General features: G+C 37.5%; 1 protein-coding gene across 21 annotated transcripts in view; it reads right to left on the reverse strand.

Annotated features, from left to right (window-relative positions):
* The window catches only part of Herc4 (HECT and RLD domain containing E3 ubiquitin protein ligase 4), a 74,540-nt gene that overhangs the window by 48,637 nt on the left and 2,994 nt on the right, over positions 1–22,909 (reverse strand). For 18 of the 21 annotated variants that reach the window (XR_015644763.1, XR_015644764.1, XR_015644761.1 and 15 more), the window contains 2 exons: positions 5,090–5,249; positions 954–1,030 (listed from right to left, as the gene is read on the reverse strand). Coding sequence is in view for 9 of the 21 variants with exons in the window: in XM_087597510.1 (XP_087453636.1) it covers positions 954–1,030; positions 5,090–5,249 (237 nt within the window). In the remaining 12 variants the exon portion in view is untranslated. Of the gene's footprint in view, positions 1–953; positions 1,031–5,089; positions 5,250–19,040; positions 19,174–22,909 lie in introns of those variants that run through there. The other 3 variants (XR_015644766.1, XM_087597516.1, XM_087597511.1) reach the window with 1 other exon arrangement.

Below are 22,909 nucleotides of genomic sequence, written 5' to 3' on the forward strand. Positions count from 1 at the left end.
TGGCTTCTACCCTGCTTCCAGTTCCCACTGGCTCTCATCAGTGTTGCCCTTCATCAGCGGAAATCATATACACGGGGATGTCATTCCTTCTCAGACATCACCAAATGGAACTAAGGTTGGTTTTTTTTCTGGTAAATAGATCTGTTTTTAGCATCCTTCCTGGATCCTTTCATCATTTTCTCTACTACTTGTTAGTTCTAATTCATCTGCCAGCAACTTCAGCATTTTTTATTAAAACAACTAGCAATAATCTATTTAGCAAATTAAAAAGTTCAAGCTACAAAATGGTGCGCATTTAAAAGTAAGCTTCTGGGGCTGGAGAGATGGCTCAGTGGTTAAGAGCACTGACTGCTATTCCAGAGGTCCTGAGTTCAAATCTCAGCAATCACATAGTGGCTCTCAACCATCTGTATAGGATCTGATGCCCTCTTCTGGTGTGTCTGAAGACAGCTACAGTGTGCTTATATATAATAAATAAATCTTTTTTTTTAAATAAATCAATCTTAAAACAAAACAAAACAAAAACAAGCTTCTATGCTGAGGAAACAGCTCAACTGGTAAAGTGAAGACAAGTTCAACAGGCACTTGTTGAACAGGGCTGGGTGGAGCAGGGGTAGCAGCATGCTCATGCCATCTCTAGCATTCAGGGAGAAGGAGCCACTGATCTGGCTCAGGCTTACTGGCTAGTCAGCAGTCATTTGGTGAGCTCCAGGGCAGTGACAAATTGTCTCAAAAACAAAACAAAACAAAAAACCCAAAGATTACCCTGAAACTGATTTACAGACACCATAAGATCAATAAATATTTCAGCAGTTCTGTAAGTATAGAAACTAATAGCTGATTTTAAATACATGGAAATGAAATCAGGACAAATCTTGTAAAAGAAAATCCAGAGGCCTTTTTGTTCAAAGTACCAAACAATAATTTTTAATTAGAAAAGCCCGAGTACTTACCTTTAGAAAGTGCAAGTGAATGATAGTAACCACATGCAACCTGTACTATCTGGATGTCCGAAAGACTTTTAATATTTCTAGAAAAGAAAAGAGCAGACTCAATTCCCTCTGTGCAACAAGCGTATCTTGTGTGCTACTCATGTGTTACTCACTGGCCAGCTGTCTACTGACTTTTCAAGGCCTGTTATCTTTCTCAGCCAAGGCTAATTATCAAAACATCAGGTTAAACCAGTGATCAGAATATAAGTATAAGAAGATGTGCTGAGAAAACACCTAAAAAGACAGAAGCAAGGTAAGCCATGCTTATAGATAAACACCTCTCAGGATGCTTTTATCAAACATTCTCTATTATCCAATATTTTTCTTAATTTTTAGTGTAAAACCTGGCAGTTTATTGGGAACACTAATTATTCTAAATCTGGTGTTCTCCTAATCTCAGTCAGAACTCTAGGTCCTATCCCCCGCCTACCCTTCTCAATTAATGCCCACATCAGTGGCACTCCTGTTTCAATCATCTAGGGAAATTTAGTCCATTCCCATTTATGATAATCAATAATCAGTAATGCTTGCTCACATTCCTATCTTCACACTCATAGTTTTTCCTAACCACAGTGCATTACTGGGAGTAGGGGACAGGCTGGCTGCTACATCCCAAGTATCTTACATACTTCCCCTTCATGTGCTCAATCTTCTGCTTTTCTGAATAATGTTCTCAAGAAAAAGGTAAGAGGAATTTCTCTTATCTGACTTTCCCGATACTGCCATCTGACCTGACTTTGCCAACTATAAGACTGGAGCAAATTCTGAACAGAGTTTTGTTAACAATGATTTTCCAAAGACTGGTCCAGTGGATCATATTGTGGGCAAGAAAAAGGGACAGTTAACTCTAACTCCACACTGTATAAAAACTTTTATTTATTAGATCTATGTTCTTAACTACAGAACCTGAGAGTTGTGCTGCTTTAAATCAGCAGGTTCTAATGTACCTTCAGTTTTTGACAGTATAACAGAACACTATAGCAAATAAGTACGAAAGAGCCAGAAACAAATGCACACGGATGTATTCAAGTGTGCTGAGGTTGGTAATAACTGTTCCTGCTTATGGGTACCACCCACACCACACATTGATCTTTTCACCATTAACTTCAATGCACAAGCTCACCCAAAACATTTCAAAATACTATATTCTCAAAGAAGACTATTTTTTTCCTGTCATCTCTACTATAATGTCTGTCTCCTATGCTAAACAATGAAGACAGAATACATCTTATATCCTATGCCCATGGGAATCCCAAAGCCTAACACAGTGATAGCCAAATATCACTTAGTGAATACATCATTTTCCAAGGTCTACAGAGTGTGAAGCCAGTCAGAGCTACACGGTGAGATGCTGTAAACTCAAGCCCCTTAAATGACAACGCCCCAAGTTCTCGAGTTAAAACTCAGAGACTGAGCAGGCCTTTAATCTCAGCAAAGGATCTTTGAATTCAGTTTGGACAGCCCCTCTCAAACAAACAAAAAAGAAGAGAACTGAGTGAATTACAAAATCCAAACATATACAGCAGCTACTTCTCGTTGGTTTGTGGAGACAGCCCCACTTTGTAGCCCGAGCTCACCTAAATGACAATTCTTCTGCCTCAACCTCCTCACTGCTGGGACTGAAGGCATGGACCACCTCAACCAGCATAAAAACTGCTTCTAAGAAATTCACTCTACCTCTAAGGACATATAAATCCAAGGTGAAGCAAACAATTCTAAATTATTAGAGCATCAAAATATGCAAAACAAGTACTCTAGATATTCTACACCTAAGTGAGAGATCAACTCCAACACAGTATTAGAGGACTTTGATGACCCACTTTGTGTAGTTGACAGGATATCCTAGAAAAACTCAATACAACCCCAGAAGTCAAAAGGTACCCTAGACCAAATGGGCCTAGCAGACAACTACAGACAATGGCATGTAAAATATTCCCCAGGGTATGGTTGTACCACCTAGTAGGCCACAATTCTCAATAACACATCCTCCCTTCTCTCTTAGTTTGATAATGGTCTCACTTATTATTTTGGGCTGTCCACAAACTTGTTATTAATCTGAGGATGACCTTCTAGCACTTCTGCCGCCACCGTGGTGCTGGAATTATAAGAGCATGCCATCATATCTGGGTTTGCCATGTTGCTAGGTAACAAGGACTGTCTATCAAATGAGCTCTATCCCTAGTCCCTCCATAAAAATTCAAAAACAAAATATCTTTTTCAGTCACAGTACAATAAAACTAGAAATCAGTAACAAGAAACAAGTAGACTAACTGCACAAAATTAAACAGCTTAATTTTAAACAATCATCAAATAGATCAAAAAAAGAAGAAGAAATTTTAAGATTTCTTGAAAAGGGGGGAAATAAAGACCCAACGCACAAGCCTATGGACTACACCACAAGCTGTACTGAGATTTCAGCAATTAGCACCTACATTAAATAAGACAAAAAAGCTCTACAAACACTCATTCTTACTCAAAGATCAAGTAAAGCAAAAACAAAAAGCACCCAACTTTAATAAATGGAAAGAAAAATAAGTACCACGGTAGAAATAAATAGAAAAAAATTTTTTAATGTACAAAGTTCTCCAACAGACAAAAATGGGCAATCCACCTGACCAGATTAATAAAGGAGTCACAGACCAACTACATGGTTCAGGACTGCAGCACTTACTACCATGTTTAATGATCTTGTAAGAAGGACCCATACTCGGTTCCCAGCACCCACATGTCAGTTCACAACTATCTGTTGCTCTAGTTCAGTGGTTCTTAACCTGTGGGGTTCTCAACCCTTAGGAGCTGGTCAAATGACCCTTTCACAAGGGTTGCACGTCTGATATTTACATTGCAATTCATAACAGTAGCAAAATCGCAGTTAGGAAGTAAAGCAGAAAAATAATTTTATGGGTGGGGTCACCACAGCATGAGGAACTGTATTCAAGGGTCGCGGCATTAGGAGTTGGGAGCAGCTGCACTAGTTCCATAGGATCTGATGCCCTCTTCGGCTTTTCTGGGTTCCAGGCACTCCTGTGGTACGTATACTTTTATACATGCAGGCAAAAAGCACGCACATGCGGGGTTGGGGATTTAGCTCAGTGGTAGAGCGCTTGCCTAGCAAGCGCAAGGCCCTGGGTTCGGTCCCCAGCTCCGGAAAAAAAAAAAAAAAAAAAAGCCGGTTGGATGGTGTTTTGGGCTGGAGAGATGGCTCAGCGGTTAAGAGCACCCGACTGCTCTTCCAGAGGTCATGAGTTCAATTCCCAGCAACCACATGGTGGCTCACAACCATCTGTAAAGAGATCTGATGCCCTCTTCTGGTGTATCTGAAGACAGCTACAGTGTACTTATATATAATAAATGAACAAATAAATCTTTAAAAAAAAAAAAAAAAGCACGCACATAACAAAATAAGATCTTAAACAACAGAAGCAAAGTTAACAGTACAGTGGGTAAAAGCTAACTGGTTTCCCAAGATCTAAAACAAGAGCTGGGCATGGTGGTGCATACCAGAAGTCCCAGGACTGAGGGTTTGCACTTTAATGACTTCTGCATTTAATTAATAAAACAAAACCAATAAAGCCTTTTGAGAAAAAAAAAAGTCAGAGAAACACACAACTAATAGGTATTTGTTTTTCTGAGATTGGGTCTTTCTACATAGTTCTGGCTGTCCCGGAGCTTACTATGTAAACCAGGCTGGCCTCGAACTGACAGAGTCATCTATCTGCCTCTGCCTCCTGAGTGCAGAGGTTAAGGCACGTGCCACTATGCCCATCAACCAACCAGTATTTAATAAATACTTCAATAGCTGGGACATTTGACAAAGTAGAACCAGCAGCTGAAATCAATCTACCCTACTCTAGAAGAAAACAATTCCTGCTTTTCTTTACGAATAGAAATCCTATCCATTATGGAGTAGATACTGATACTTAGCCAACCACACACTTCAACCCAAATCACTAACAAGAACCAACTCGGTAACTTCTTCAAAGATCCAAAGGGGAGAAGTGATTAGGCAAAAATACATGCTCCCAGTAAACAAACTTATTTAGATAAACAGATTTATTAAAAAAGATTAAAGACCTCTTTGTGGTCACCTTTGTTACCTGGGTACTCTGATACATTCCTCTGATCCTTGCAGGCCAAGCTGTCCATCAGAGTCGAGACCCCAAGCATACACCTGGCCCTTGTCATTAAGTGCTAATGTATGAGCTTCTCCACATGAAACAGCTACGATATTTTGGGCATCCAGGGCAACAACCTGCTCTACAGAACAAAAGTCAGGAAAAGAAACATTACATTCAAGTTTTGAGTTGAAATGAGGATTAAAATATATTCAGTTCTCATTTTTTATCAAAAAATAAGGAGATGCTAAAACATAAAATACAACCAGTTGTTATGAAAAAAATTAACAAATATGTTCCATATATAATTCTCATTATGAAACTCTCATAATAATTATTATGATAAGATATAATAAATGACCTGAACATATTGGAGAAATCCAGGGCTTATCAAGATAATCTCAGAAGACCATATTCTATTTAAAACCAATATTGAAAAAGAAATCACTTAAAAATAAACTGGGCTATTGGAATTTCAGCAGTATAATTATAATTCAAACTAATTTTTAATCACACAGACACTACAGTGTAGTACTCATAATGAAATAATCTGAACTGGAAATTTAATAACAGATTAGTTAGTTTTTTTGAGGCAGAATCTTTTTTTTTTTTTGGTTCTTTTTTTCGGAGCTGGGGACCGAACCCAGGGCCTTGCGCTTCCTAGGTAAGCGCTCTACCACTGAGCTAAATCCCCAGCCCCCAGGCAGAATCTTACTACTGCAGGTCAGGGTGGTCTACACCTGGGACGCTCCTACCTCTGCCTCCCAAGTGCTAAGATTACAGGCATATACCACCATCACTCCAGGCTCAAATTTTAAAGCAGAAAATCAGTTGGATATTCTGAATAGAGAAGTAAAATGTAGTAGGGCTATTATAAATGGTGGGTCTTAGTTTATGGGTTTCTATTTTAGCACCAACAGTTATAAATCCCCTCATATAGTCATTTTAAATCAAAAGTAGACAGTCAGTGACAAAGTTTAAGATACAAAGTGTTGGGGCTGCAGAGATGGCTCAGTGGTTAAGAGCACTTGCTATTCTTAACAGCTGACCTGAGTTCAGTTCCCAGCATGCACACATTGGCTTGCAAACTCCTGTAACTCAATTCCAGGGAATCTGATGCCCTGGCCTGGCTTCCAAAGGCACCTGAGTGCACACCATACACATAAACATTCAGGATAACACCCACACATACAAAAACAAAAATATATGCAATGTTTGCTAGTGTTTTACCAGTACAAAGTTTTTAACATGACATTTAAAATTAACTTTATAAGATTAATTAATAAGAATGCTACAATTATTATCTGCAATATACCAGAAGCCTCATGATAAAAGCAATTTAAATTCCATCAAGCAGAGAGTTTGGTAAATAGTGCTATTTAATTATGAAACTAACTGTATCATGGGAACTGACACTCCTGCATGTAAGGCATTTCAAATTAGATGTGGATTAAGAGCTTGCTTTTTTTTTTTTTTTTTTTTAAAGTGGGAGGCTAGTGCCAGGAATGTATACAATTCTACTGATACACTAAGTACTTACCTTACAGTATCTTGAGTTGATAACCTATTTTTTAGACATGTACACCTGATCTTACTAAGTAGATCAGGCCAGCTTAAGCCTGCAGCAATCTTCCTTCCTCTGCCTTCCTCCCAAGCAAGTGCTAGGATTACAGGTGTGCACAACCAGGTCCAGCAAGTTGGTAATTCTTCAAGCTGGTGGCCCAGTATGCTGAAGTTTATTACACCAATTTCCCACTCTTTGTTGTTTATGTTTTAATTAAATCATTACAGAAACACAACAAACATACACACACACACACACACACACACACACACACACACACAAGAAAACAAGATGTAACCTGGCCATTCTCTAAAATCAAGGAAACTAAGAATCATTAGTTTACACAAATAGTCCTATCAATCTTAATTACAAGGGAAAAAAAACCTGTTATCAATAACAGAGGCTCTCCAAATAAGTCAATTATCTCACTAAAAAAATTCTCAAAGAAAATAGCAAAAGAAAAAAGAACACAAAAATGAATAGACGTTTCTGTTTTAAGAGCTCTTAAATTGGATCTGAATAGCTATGAAATCAAAGGCATCAAATTCTAAAGTGTATTATAAAATATCACACGTTAATATTAAAATTTACATTTTTGTGCTCCAACTGCTGAAAATACAAAAATGAAATGTGAGGAAATAAGGATTGTTATTAAAGGCTAAAATAAAGATATGAAAAAGATAGCCATGTGAACACGAGCTGTTTATTTAGGTTTCCAAACACATTAGAAACAATTCTGGAAGACAGTGATACTACTCAAGTCATAAGCTCAGGAAAGAAAAAGAAGATCCGTGTATCCATCAAGAAAATTCAGATTACTAGAACAAAACAAAGATAAGTCGAAGTGAAAAGATTGATGGGAAAAATGTTATTCCCACCTCAGAAAAAGAAATAACCTTCCTAATTAATTTATTTATTCATTCATGAATAAGGCAGTCTCACTATAGAGCTTAGGCTGACCTTGAACTCACAACATTCTGAGTACTGTGGACACCACCAAGCCCATTTCAATTCTTAAAGGGCAATTCCTAGGGAAAAGATCAGAAATTCATATCAAAACTGGGGTAAAGATAAGAATTTCACTCAGAAAAACCATTAGCCTTTAATTATATCAAAGATGCTCAACTTCAAGAAAAAAAGGCAAATTCAAACTAAACTTCAAAATAAATAAAACTTTCTTCTGCATGAACTAAGCCGTAACACAAATTTTATCTACTGTGCTGGAGGTATAGATAAGTCAAAGACTGTCAGAGACAGCCAGTAAACTAATAAAATGAGCACCTGTGGTTATACTTACATTAGATTAAAAAAAACAAACTTCGAATCAAAACCTGTTACAAGACTAAATTGTCGTTGTCTAATGATAAGGATCAACTGCCGCATGACATTCACCTAGCACCAGACCACCTGAATATAAAGCCCTAGGCATGTAAGAGTCATACATGAGAAAAGATACTCCAACAGCAGTGAGGGACTTCATCAGTCAGTCAGACAGAAAACTCAAAAGGAAACATGAGTGACTGGATGGAACTGTAGTTTAGACTAAATAGTCCTATTATTTAATGCACATAGAACACTCTTTGGTTAAGTCACAAAATAAGGCTTTAAAAATTCAACAAGAAAAAAAATCTTACCAAAGTGTTATTTTTGTCCACAAACAGCATGAAACAAAAAATCATTAACAGGAGACACTCTTGATAAATAGACAAATACAACAGATGTAGTGATTGGTTTTAATCCTCGCACTCAGGAAAACAGAAGTAGACAGATCTCTGAGTTCCAGGCTAGCCTAGTCTACATAACATGTCTTAGGCCAGTCAGGGTTACACAGGGAGAATCTGCCTGGGAGGGAGAGTGGGTGTGCGTTTAGACCAATACACTCCTGAACAACTAAGAGGTCAAAGAAGAGAATAAAAGAGAAACTAATTATAAATCTTAAGACAACAAAAGTAACATATCAGAAACTGAGCACAGGGGCACAGCAGAGTCTTCTACAAGAGATTCATGAATTCCAGATACCATGAGCTATAATATAAACTCCTTTATCAAGAAAGAAAAAAACAGAGCTGAAGTGGTGGCAAATGCTGACTACTTGAAAGGATAAAGGAGAGTTTGAGGGTAGCCAATGTTATCGGAACACCAGGTCTCAAAAATCAACCAACCAACCAAATAACAACAAATAAGATAGTCCTCAACTCAGGAGTGTTAAACATATAATTTCTCAATTTTCTAATGGAGCAAGCTATAGGTAACAACTTGTGGGAACTGCACTTGCTGTTCTGATCTTTTCCAGAGCTAGGGATAAGGTATGCTATGTTCCTGTGATTGCTGGGCTGTGGCAGAGGTGCAGGCAGCTTTCAATTACATTGAAGAGAAAACAGAGACCCACATGTTCTTTTGTTAAGCTGTGATATCCAGCAGGTTACCTACATCAAATAGGATTTCAACTTAGAAGATGTAGTCTGCATACTACTGAAGTTCAAAAGTAAGCAGTGTCCCCCAGCTAAAAACCGCAACCCACAACAATGACTAGCCTGCAGGATAAGTTGGCACAATAGTGGCACACAAATTGTAGGAGTGACCAAGCATTTTCCAACTGCAGTTAAGGCACTCCATGAGACAACGCCCATAATGACATCGCTAAAAAGTGGCCAACAACCAGAGATAGTCATGGGCTTTAGAAGAAAACCTACTGCTATTATTCTGCTAAAGGAACACAGCAATAAGACAACTCTTAATAACATATTGCTATATCCATAGTGAAGAACATCACTCAACCCTCATCAGAGAAGCTGCTTCTTGGTAATTAAGAAAGACTCACAACTGGACAATGGGCAGAGTGAGACTCTGGAGCAGTCAGCCCTAAACATCATGTCATTATCAAAGCCGTCCTCCCTCAAGGCTCAGGAATCCATGCAGAAGAGGCAGATAGATATTAAGAGCCAGACTTGGTGAGTGACTCTCCAAGAAAATAGTCTTCCAGACACAATAGGACTGATGGCCTCAATACTGTGACAGAACTCACAAGAATTACACAGACTCAAACCAGACAAAATCCCAGCACAGAAAAAGAGAACTGGATAAAAAGTTCACCCCTATCCAAGAAGCTATCTTCTGTGAAAGGGAAAACCCATTTTCTCAAATGGAGGGTTCCAGAGCAGGCCCCATGGCCAGGAGCAGTTTGACAACACAAAACTGACTTAATGGGTTTTTTTGCATCCATGTTACCTTATTAGTTCTTCTGTTTGTTTGATGGGAGGTAGGGCTGTTCAACATAAAGTTGGGTGGCAAAGTGGGGGCTCTGAGGGAGGGTAAAGAATATGATCAAGGGGCTAGAGAGATGGCTCAGCGGTTAGGAGCACTGACTGCTCTTCCAGAGGTCCTGAGTTCAATTCCCAGCAACCACATGGTGGCTCACAACCATCTGTAATGAGATCTGATGCCCTCTTCTGGTGTGTCTGAAGATAGTTACAGTGGACTTACATATAATAAATAAATCTTAAAAAAAAAAAAGAATATGATCAAAATACTTGTATTTTTAATGTTAGGTGCTATGACTCTAGAATTTGAAAGGCAGAGGCAAGAGAATCAAGTTTTCAAGGTCATTCTCCAGCCTGGGTTATACGCTACCCTGTCTCCTTCACTCCCTCATGTAGAATTCCATTTTTACTTAAAAACACAGCCAAAGAGCCCAAACTTTTACACAGAAAAGAACTGCAACCTAAACTGTCAGCACTATTATCTGTGCTTTCCTCCCTCATTAAACAACTGAACTTTATAAATGTACAAAACACAAAATTCTAGTATTGTTTTTTACTCCTACTTTTAAAAATAAGGATATTAGCCACTTTGGGAATTGGTGAATAGTTCTGACTTTTTTGTTGATGTTACTGTTAGAGATAGAGTCTCACTATGTGAGCTGCGCAACATCCTCCTGTCACAAATAAACTATATATACATATATATATAATATAAGTACACATATGTATATAAAGATTGCTTTAACAATTTTTTTGGAATATAATTTATAAATACTTAAGAATTTAAATATTTTTCTTTAAATTTTTATAGGAATGACTAAAGAGGGATTAAAAAATTTCATTTTAATTAGGGTTTCAAAAGACAAAATGAAATACATTTTGGAAACATTCACCAGGAATTAATAGAACAGAGTGAATCAGAGAAAACTATGGTCACAATTTTTGGACAATACAGAAATGTTCTACTAGAATTAAAAAGACAAGACTTTCAGGTACTGACACAAAGAAACTAATGGCCTGAGACTTAAAGTAATGAGCTAAGGATCACACAGCCATCTGCAAAGGAAATAAAATAACAGGGTAAAATGTCAAATTTTGGCAACAAAGTGAACTCTAATCCTTAGCAAGGAAACAGCCTAGGGTGAGTCTCAGATGTGAATCTACTCAGGTGTGAGGTCAAGGGGTTAATAATTGAGGGATGAGAGTGGTTTCCAAGTCTCAGATGTGAATCTACTCAGCTGTGAGGTCAAGGGGTTAATAATTGAGGGATGAGAGTGGTTTCCAAGAAGATGAAAAAGACTAACAAGTCACAATCACTTTCACTTCTAACACTCCTTTCCTGTTCTCACAAGCATATGTGATAATTTCACACATACACACCTTGATTTTCTTTCTTGCTGTTTTGTTTTGAGACAGGTTCTCTCTTTGTAACCCTAGCTGTCCTAAACCCAGAGACTCTCCTGCTTCTGCCTCCCTGAGTGCTAGAATTAAAAGCTTTAATTTACTCAACATGTAAATTTCTCCTCTATACTGAGTAAGAAAAAAAAAATTCAGATCAGTGTGAAAATAAGTACACATTCAGAAACAAGAGGCATGATCAAAAAAAAAATTTTTTTTAAATTCTTACAGGTCAGTTCTTCATTGCAGCTCAGCTATGTTTAAAAAACTAAATAAATAATAGTAATTTGAATATCTATTTTCCAAAATATCAAGACACAACTATATGTTGTAATTACTCATTAAATCATTTGCAAAATCAATGGCTAGGCCTACAAGATGCCTCTAGGTAAAGGGGCTGACCACCAAGTCTGCTGAATTCTCATACACAATGGGAAGAGAAAGCCAACTCCTACAGGTTGTCTACTGATCTCTCCACTCGTCTCCACCAAAACAACCAATAAGCAACTTTAACTTCTGACATTTCCATGCTTCCTACCAGAGGAAGTATCACAGCTCTCCCAAGTCACCTATACAATCTGAAGGAGAAGGAATCCCATCCATTTTGTCTTGTTCCAAAACAGCATCACAGGTTTTTGGTTTTTTAATATTTTAGCACAATTCTTGAATAAAAGTTATAAAAAGGTCTTTGAAGAAGTATTTTTGTACTTAGTGTAGCGAAGACATAAACAATGGTTTGTTGAATACATACCTAAACTTCAGCTATAATAAATAGGCACTGGCTATCTGGAAGCAAATATGTGAATGAGTCTCTAACAAGGACATGTAACAGCTATCAGGCAAATGTGAAAACAACCTAATACCCTAGGTTGGTATTAGGCAGACTAGCTATGTGCCCTCCAACTGCAGCATTAGTAGCTCTTTATTTAAAAAGCAGATACCCACTGAATACTCACTTACCAGATGCCAGGTACTAAACCCCCAATCTGCAAGAACTTACCATGATTATCCTAATGGAACAGAACACTAAGACACACAGAGGATAAGCAATGTACAAGACAACAGACCTATAACCAACAGACCAGGACTACATCTAAGTTTTTTGGTTTTTTTCCCCTTTTTCTTTCTTTTAAGAGCTGGGGACCGAGCCCGGGGACCGAACCCAGGGCCTTGCACTTGCTAGGCAAGTGCTCTACCACTGAGCTAAATCCCCAACCCCTACATCTAAGTTCTTAAATTCCTACCTTTTAAAACTATTTTCAAAGACATACAAAGTGAAGCCTGTCATTCACATCCTTCATCAGCCTACGTGTTTTCCTCCCACCTCTGCACCTACAGTAACTACTGTTAGTGTATGTTTCAATACATCTATAAGTCAATACAAATGGATGTCTTCCATCCCAGTCCTCAACTATATAGCACAACATTACGGTGGTTGGATAAATTACAATTTTGTCAGTTTCCAAAAGAAACACTAAAGCTATTTCTAACCTCCATAAAATGCTGTTGTAATACCAATCTAACTATTGGGAGGTAGTATCCCAGAAACTGAACTTTTCAGATAAAAAGCACAGTGCTTTCAATTCTTCATCTAGGTCTTACACATTTTTACAGTGACCCTGAGCTATTACTCTTTTTTTATTGGTATTATAAAGGGTGTGTTTTCTTCTGTCATTGAACTTATTTTCACTGTGTTAATTATGAGAAGCTGGGGGAAAGACAGACAGACAATGAATGAATATGCCACATGTGTACGGGTACCTGAAGGGGACACTGAAACTCCTATGAGCTGGAGTTACAGGTAGTTCTGAAGATGTCCTTTGGAAGAACAGCAAATGTTTTAACCCAAGCCATCTTTCAAGTACCACCTCATCTTATTTTCCTCACCCATAAAAACAAGGCTCAACACAGTGGTGCAAACCTGTGATCCCATCACTGGTTAGCTAGATCAAGGACAGCCTGGGCCAGACAGCAAGAGTCAGTCTCATACAACAACAAAAATGGGGTGAAGGATGCTCTTTAGAGTTTGGGGTAATACAGGAAGGATTCAACAGTGCATGATACATAATGGTAGTTACTATACTAGTTCTGAATATCAGCATTGTATTTTTAAAATAATAGTTCATTAAGTTCCCTCCCCACCTTTTTTTTAAGTTTCCCATTTTTTTCCTCCTCTCCTTACACCTCCCATATCAACTTCTAAATGCTTTCCTTCCTATTTCTATTTGAAGACTTACTCAACTAATCTCCTGAGTATATGTGTAAGCATGTGTTCATATAGAGACAGCCAACTAGCTTTTCACATAACTATTCTTCAAAAGAGACATGCAGGTTGTGCTGAAGAAGTAGCTTGTTGGTTAAGAGCATGTACTGCTCTTCCAGAGTTTGAGTCACAGAAGCTACACCAGGTGGCTCACAGCCACTTATAACTCCAGCTCCGGAAGCATCTGACAACACTCCTATTACATACTGCTTTTCTACACAAAGACACATACATGTAATTTAAAATAAAATAAACTATTAAAAAGATAATTATAGGGGTTGGGGATTTAGCTCAGTGGTAGAGCGCTTGCCTAGCAAGCGCAAGGCCCTGGGTTCGGTCCCCAGCTCCAAAAAAAAAAGAAAAAAAAAAAAGATAATTATAGTTTCACAAGGTTCATGACTGTTGGTAAATTATGAAATAAACAGCAAATACTTGAATCAGAAAATAATGTAAATACACTGGATCAATTTGGGGCAGCAATCTGAGCTTTGCACTCAATTTGACAGTTTGTTTGAGGTGGGGCTTCTCTGTGTAGCTCTGGCTGTCCTGAAATTCACTCTGTAAACCGGGATGGCCTCAAACTCAAGAGATTTGCCTGCCTCTGCCTCTTGAGTGATGGGATTAAAGGTGTGCACCACCACTGCCTGGCTTGCATGACAATATTAAAAAGAAATAAAATCACAAATTTCTACAGGTTAGTAAGAAAAGCAGGCAAACTTTACTCCAACTGCTTTCAGATGCTCCTGCCTCTGCTCCTAAGAACCTCTTTGTCTAACTCTAGCTCCTTCACCTCCCTTGTTCATGTCACAGAACAGTGAACATCAAAGGAACGCTCACTATATAATACAGCTTATAATCATGGTTATTTCAAGTACGAGGAACTTGGAAAGAAGCATCAAATCAAACACAGAAACTGATAGGGTTGTGTTTGTAAGCAGTAAGCAAAGAAGCCTACTACAAAATTCAAGTGATCAAGCTACCAAATGGTACCCGACGAACAGATTTTTATTTTATCACTTTATAAAAATTCAACTTTGAAAACACAAATAAAACTAAGGGTGTCGGTCAAACCTATAATCTCAGAATTTGATAAACCGAGGCTGGAGGGTAGCCATAAGTATCTCAAAATAAACAAAAAGAATAAAATAGAAAACAGATAAAGCAGTCATTTATGATACTTTAAAATTTACAAATTACTTTAAATTTAAGTTTCCAAAAGACTGAATCCTAACCACAAATAATAGCTTTGTTATTAATTACTTGATACATTGAAACAATGGAAAAATTTAGACTACCTAATTAATACACCTAAGGAAAAGCAAAACTGGAAATCAACACTTTTATGAATTTAGTTCTGAGTTTCTCCTTTCTTGATTCCTTAGTACCCACTGAATACTGCTCTCACATTCACAATAAAATTTACATCACCAGGATCTTCTCTATTCAAATAGTTAACGGTCCAAATCACGTCACATCCCCACTCCCAATCAGTGACTCCACCTGGTCATGGCTGGCTCTCTGACTGAGACAATTCATATCTAGTAAGTTAACAAAGTCTGCCCATCTTTGGGCTGCCAATCTCCTTCCATGTTTTAAAGAACTACTACCGGGGTTGGGGATTTAGCTCAGTGGTAGAGCGCTTGCCTAGGAAGCGCAAGGCCCTGGGTTCGGTCCCCAGCTCCGAAAAAAAGAACCAAAAAAAAAAAAAACAAAAAAACAAAAAAAAACAAAACTATTACCACAGTTAAACTAATCACCTTACAAATTCTCCTTTAATTCTTCCTTTATAAAACTAGTGATTACCATTAACAACTATTAATGGCAGTTTGGAGAGATGGCTCAGTGGTTAAGAGCACACGGACTGCTATTCCAGAGGTCCTGAATTCAATTCCCAACGATCATAAGGTGGTTCACAACCATCTGTAATGGGATCAGATGCCCTCTTCTGGTGTGTTTGAAGACAGCGAGAGTGTACTTATATACATGAAATAAACAGATTAAAATTAAAAAAACTTATTAGTGCCTATTTGCCAAATTAAAAGTTCAACCTGTTATAAACACAGTTTTAATTCATTTTACAAGTGCCTATGCTTCTGGGAATGTTTGTAAATGATAGTTCACTGACAAGCTTCTGAGTACAATATAGTGAACATCATATATGAACAGATGAATGATTGTATATAAATGATTGTGTATAATTTTAATGTTCCCTACTCTCAAACATTCCAGTTAAAGAGATTTCCATTCCCTAGAAGGCATTAAACTTGTGGTTGTTTGAAAGAAAATGGTCTCCCTGGGCCCATAGGAAGTGGCACTATTAGGAGGTGTGACCTTATGGAGTAGGTGCCACCTCTTTGTTGGAGTGTGTCACTGTGGGGCGGGCTTTGAGGCCTCATGCTCAAGCTGCATCATTGTGGCTCATATTTTCTTCTGCTGCCTGTGGATCAAGATGTAGAACTCTGAGCTCTTTCTCCAACTCCATGTCAGCCTAGATGTTGCCATGCTCCTCACCATGATGATACTGGACTGAACCTCTGAAACTGTAAGCCAGCCCCAATTACATGTCCTTTATAAGAGCTGCTGTGGTCACGGTGTCTCCTCACAGCAACAGAAACCCTAGGTAAGACACTTGCCTATAGTCATTTGAACTACTTTGCCTCTAAAGTACCTTCCACTCTCTCCTTTAAGAGCACTTGGACATCTTTCCCACTCAAGTGCTACCTCTGCGACACTCACCTGTAAGCCACATTATTTTAGAAAGTTCCTTCACTATCCTTAACTATTCCCAAACTAGATCAGACTGGACTCACAGCTCTCCTGAGTCTGGGAATTACAGGTAGGAGCTACCATGCACAACTATTCCATGCAATCACTCATCTGTAAACGACACTGCTGCACATTTATGTGCACTCCTATGATTTGTGTCTTGTTTTCTTTTCCTTACTAGACTTTCAAAAGATGTTCATTATACTGTACTCAAGCTTGTCAGATAAATGTATTTGGAAATTTCATCTACAAACAAAATTCTTGTGAGCATGTGCACTTGTAAAATAATCTACAACCATGTGTAACATTTAAAAAATAAAAGTTAGCTGTTTATTGTAGATATGCTAAAATTAAAGATGCTTGATTTTTCTAAAGAAAGATGTAAACAAGGACTAAACTGATATGTACACTCATGACAGATGTAGAAAAGGAGAGAGATGAAACTAAAGTTTTAAAAATCTTAGATATTAAATTATCACTTGTTAACAGTTTAACATTTTTGAATATTTTATTGTTTAAATGTATGAATTGTTTGTCTACATGTATGTCTGGGTATGACATGCATACCACAGGAGGCCAGAAGAGGGTGTCCAATTCACCTAGGGCACTGGAGTTACAGATGGTTGTGAGCATCCATGCAAGTGGTAAAAACCAAACCTTGGTCCTCTGGAAGAGCAGCCAGGGGAAGTTACAGGGTGGGCTATCACTCTAACCCCTCAATTTTTAATATGGAGAATAATTATTGAACTATCACTGAAAACAGGCTGAGAAAAACACATTCCCAATTTGTAGTCAGAAACATAAAAAAGGATGCTAAGGAGAATACTTTTGAAGACATCATTACACTTGATTTTTGCCTTCTTAGACTTGCCAATTTTTCTGCCAAGAATGTATACTACTTTTTAACCAGAAAAAAAAAATACAAAACAACTAGAACTGTATGTCGGAATTGTATAAAAACGGAACAAATCAATCTAAACCTATATATTAATAAAGAATAGAGAACCTGGGGTATAAGGCAGTGGAAGAGTACTGTATACTAATATTATATATTAGTATGTATATATTAGTCTAATATATGTTAGAGCCTGGATTCTATGTCTAGCACTTCAAATGACAATAAAAAAGAAGTATTAGTTTTAAATAGTATGTAGAAAATATATTATTAAAGAGTCTTAAGAATAAAAAATAAAACTGTACCAAGCTAGACAATAAAAGAGGAAAGTAAGTCCAGATAAATAAAATTTTAGCAGTACTAATAGTTAGGAAATTCCCCTTTTATAGCTAGAATTTGTTGGTGAGAATGTATCTCTATATAATTCTTGATCCTTCTGCTGTAAACCTCCCAGTACTGAAATTACAAGTAAGCACCACCATGTCTAGCAATTTTTTGCTATGTTTATATACTGTCTACACAGCACTGTCTTTCTTGTGTGTATTATTGCCTTGCTTTCTACTGATAAAGTATGAGTCCAGAGAAACAGAAAGGACAGAACAGAAGCTTGCTATACAGCTCCATTCACAGATCAATATCTTACATGATGACCTCACCCAAATCATGTTTGCTGTCACAATGTCTGTATCAGTTTTAAAAATACCCCAACATTCAATAATATACTTTATAGTGAGAAAAATAGATATCACTTTTATTTCTTAAAAACTTTAACACAGGGCTGGAGAGATGGCTCAGCAGTTAAGAGCACCCGACTGCTCTTCCAGAGGTCCTGAGTTCAATTCCCAGCAACCACATGGTGGCTCACAACCATCTGTAAAGAGATCCGATGCCCTCTTCTGGTTTATCTGAAGACAGCTACAGTGTACTTATAATAAATAAATAAATAAATCTTTAAAAAAAAAAAACTTTAATACAGAGTTTATGAGAATCATGCTACATAAATAGAGAATACAGAGAATGGAACCCTAAGAAATCCTTAAAAAGTCTCTAAAAAAGAACAGGTATGGTGGTGTACTTTCTTTAATCCCAGCACTCAGAAGGCAGAAGCATGCAGATCTCTATTAAACTGGAGGCAAGCCAGAGGTTCATAGTGAGACCTCATCTCAAAAACTAGAACATGTAAACATACTAATATATAGGAAACACAAAGACAATCCTGCTAGAAGCCAACTACAGCTGCTTCTGTGTGTGTGTGTGGGGGGGGGTGTTTAATAAGGCATGAGTCAATGCATCCCAGAGACAGACAGTTTTACATAACTGACCTAAGTTGTAATACCAAATCGACCCTGCATTACAATCACCACAAACTTCTGATAGATCAGCACAGTAGTCAAGTCAATAAAAGAATATATGATAGTACAAAACAGAAATACGAAGCTTTGTTTGTCTAAATATTCTTGGGGTTGGGTGTAGTTGAGTGTCAGAGTGCTTGCTTAGCATGCATGAGGCCGTAGGTTTGATTTACAGCATAACAAAAAATAAAAATATTACCCCTACCACAAAGTGGCATAATGCAATCATCTTGGTAAAATACTGATTTATTTCAACAGGCCATCTAGTAGAATGGCAAAGAAACAATCTGCATTAGTATTTGACCTGCCTCACACAGAAGATATTACTGTAAATAACGCTAAGTGTAAGCACAATTTAGTGAATAAAGGAGGAGACTGGTAGGCTTAAGCTTTGATTCAATTCACCAGCCGCCTGCTGTTTGACAAGTTACTTACCAACTTGTGCTGCCATTTCTCCGAAAACTTATCCCCTAAGATGAGGATAATTCTTGCAATTTGTGTCACAAGCATTTTGAAAGGAACCATGAATTATTGTGTAATGCTCTTGAGATTCCTCAGATGTGGGGTCCTACACAAAGTAAAGTATTATTATACATCTCTCTAACAGTAGCATCTGTTTGCATTATGACTTCCCCTATACCTGAAGCTGTTTTCCTGGGCACTGACCATTCTCAAAGTAGTGCTCAAAGCCACACCTGACATCCTGACCTATGTAACTCTTTTCCGAGTCTTTGCATAACCTATATCTTTCTCTTCCTTAAAAGGTATGAAAACTAACCCAGTGAGCTTCAATCTTGTATGTTTTGGTAAAAATAAGAAAAATGTGGGATAATTTGGTATTTCTATTCTGCCAATAATTTACCATATTTCTTATTTCCTACACTATTTTTTAAAAATCCAATTGTATATAAAAGGATGTTTCATGGGCTGGAGAGATGGCTCAGTGGTTAAGAGCACCCGACTGGGTTGGGGATTTAGCTCAGTGGTAGAGCGCTTGCCTAGGAAGCGCAAGGCCCTGGGTTCGATCCCCAGCTCCGGAAAAAAAGAACCAAAAAAAAAGCACCTGACTGCTCTTCCAGAGGTCATGAGTTCAATTCCCAGCAACCACATGGTAGCTCACAACCATCTGTAAAGAGAGATCCGATGCCCTCTTCTGGTGTGTCTGAAGACAGCTACAGTGTACTTATATATAATAAATGAATAAATCTTAAAAAAAAAAAAAAAGAAAGAAGTCCTGCGAGCCTGGAGCCCAGGCGACTCAGGTGGCTGAGGCAGGATCTTTTAAAAAGGACATTTCATTTATAGATTTATGGTTTTTTTTGTTTTTTTTTTTTTTCGGAGCTGGGGACCGAACCCAGGGCCTTGCGCTTCCTAGGCAAGCGCTCTACCACTGAGCTAAATCCCCAACCCCTAGATTTATGTTTTTATGAGCAGAAAGAATATGTCAGACAGTGAGGAATCAAGAAATGGAAGCAAGTAGCTACTGCTATGACCAAAATGCTTTCACCAGAACGACTAACAGCAGGCAGTGTTGTGAGCATCAAATGAGATACTCCATTTGAAAAACTTGGAAAACCACAGAAAGTTACCAAAACACATTCTTTATAACAAAAATATACACAAAATTATAACAAATATACACAAAATTATAACATTATTTACAATCATAAAGTAGCTTAGTATTGCTTCTACCATGAAACGTAAAGACATGTCAACAAGTTGTAACTAGATATAGTGAGTAAATAAACCTGTTAGGTAAAACATACTTTCATTTTATTTTTTTTTAAGATTTATTTATTTATTATATATAAGTACACTGTCGCTGTCTTCAGACACACCAGAAGATGGCATCAGATCTCATTACAGATGGTTGTGAGCCACCATGTAGTTGCTGAGATTTGAACTCAGGACCTCTGGAAGAGTAGCCAATGCTCTCAACCACTGAGCCATCTCTCCAGCACCCAAAAACATACTTTTAATAAACTACTTTTAAACTGTCCTAAGTAAACCTAGAAGTATGCAGATAAAACAAGTCATTTAAATGGATATAAGGCATTGAATGTATTTGTAAGCTATGAATTAAATGGAGAAACTAGTTCTAAAAAGTATTTAGAAGTTCTTACGTAGGAAACAATGCATGAGGACGAAAAAGACATTCATTTTTCTAGCACTGATTCAGAAAGAGCCAGCAATGAGGCCATACCTGTGAGACCAGAGATGGATATGGACTAACCACACTCTTGGTGTAATAAAAGAAGTCAGTAAGTGTGTCAGAAAGTATGAGATTCCTAAAATATCCAGAATGGAAAAGCTGGAGAGATGGCTCAATGGTTAAGAGCACTGACTGCTCTTCCAGAGGTCCTGAGTTCAAATCCCAGCAACCACATGGTCATTCACAACCATCTGTACTGGGATCTGATACCCTCTTCTGGTGTGTCTAAGACAGTTATAGTGTACTCACTCACATACATTAAATAAATAAATCTTTTTTTTTTAAAAGAAAACTTTCCCAACAGGTCCGAACTACTACACACCAAGGCCAACTCCTACGTGTGACTTGAGTAAACTATTCCTTGATGCTAAGTTTCGCTCCTTCTAACTATTTATTATGGTTATAAAGGCAGTCTCTGTACAGAAATAATTCTTGCTTTTTCTCTACTTTTTTTGTGACTTATCTTTATCTTTAAACTCAGTCCTTAAATTTATCAATTTATAGAAGGAACAAAGAAAAAAAATTTAAGACACTGAAGAATCATTCCAAAGAGAATTTTAGTTAAAACATTATTAAAATTTACCACTCATGTACTTGGAACAAAACCTGAGGTTGAGAGCTGGAAACCTTTCATAGCAATCACACCTCCTTGAGCTCCTGTCTTTTCACCTCTGTAGCCAAGTTACACTTCAGGATATCCGAAAACCAGGACTTGCTTTTAGATCTGAGCCCTCCTGCTCCCCCACCAACCCCTTTTATTAAAGTAATTCTAGCACCAGATTTATTTACTGGCTATTTACACGACTACAAACAGAATTAAACTTAAACCTTCCTTTCTTTAATTCAATCACACATATCTTTCTCATCATTCAAATTCCCAAGGCCTGAAATATATCTAACATCATGGAAAATTTCAATTCTCTTCAGTTACTTCATTTATGTATGTCTTAACTCACAACTGAAGGTCTGAATCTCTGAAACACAAAGCTCTTTTTTCTTCCCTCTTTCCTTTTCTAGGATTGTTCTGTATGCCGTGGACAGCAATGTGGACAGCAGTAAGTCAGTCTGAAAGTGGAAGCATACTCTTCAACTTTGCATTACTGAATAATGCTTCCAGGATGAATTCATAGAAGACAGAGATGTCACAATACAGCCATCACAATGTCAACAAGACCAAAAAGCACTCAGCTTTCCCCAAACTTCATCCATTCGGTTTAAGTTTATACTACCTACTGGTGCATGTGGGGGGCGTGGGTGGGGGCAGGAGGGCTCTGATGTAAACATTAAAGTAACATTTAAAATTTCTAAACCTCAGTAAGTTATAGTAAGTAAGCATACTGGCAACTCCTACACCTACTATGTAGTTCCAACACCGTGAAAATATCAACTTGAGGTAGCATTCCCACACAAGCAAAATGTACATACAGATAGTAAATTACCACCCACACCCACCTCAATGCCCATGATTATGAAAATCTGGTACTATTCTTTAAGAGAGTCTTTCATGAAATATAATACAAAAAAAAAAAAAAAAAAAACTCATTTACTTTGAATTCTACAACAATCAGACCTATTGTATTAAGGGAACGCTCTCATTCATTCAGTAAAATCAAGTTACAGAGCATGAGGAGACATGTTGAAAAGAAATTAAGACCCTGCCCACAAAGAATAAAAGCTAGAGTATCTGCAAATTCAGAATACTTGGAGTTAAGGATGGCAATGGTGGCGAGAGGATATGAAAGATACCTCAATTTATTACCTGAGTGTTTATACCTATGTTGATCTGTCAAAACAAGGCTACGAAAAACAAAGAAAATCAAACAAACACCTTACACAATGAGATAAGAGAAAGGACTGCCGTAGGGAATCAGTACGTATCATTATTGTGAAACTAAGCGTAGAATTTACTACTTTCCTGTAGTAGCTTCTGGTTACCACAACCAAGAGCAAAATACCTAACAATTCTACCTCAAATGTGTTATTATCTAACTTTAAATACAACATCCAGAAAAACAGACCATGAAAGCTGACAAGTGTTTCCAATGCTCATTACCTAATAAATTATTTTACATTTTGCTTAGATCTCTCCAGT

This window comes from Rattus norvegicus, chromosome 20 (genome assembly GCF_021556685.1).
Source record: "Rattus norvegicus strain SHRSP/BbbUtx chromosome 20, alternate assembly SHRSP_T2T, whole genome shotgun sequence".
Lineage (NCBI taxonomy): Eukaryota > Metazoa > Chordata > Mammalia > Rodentia > Muridae > Rattus > Rattus norvegicus.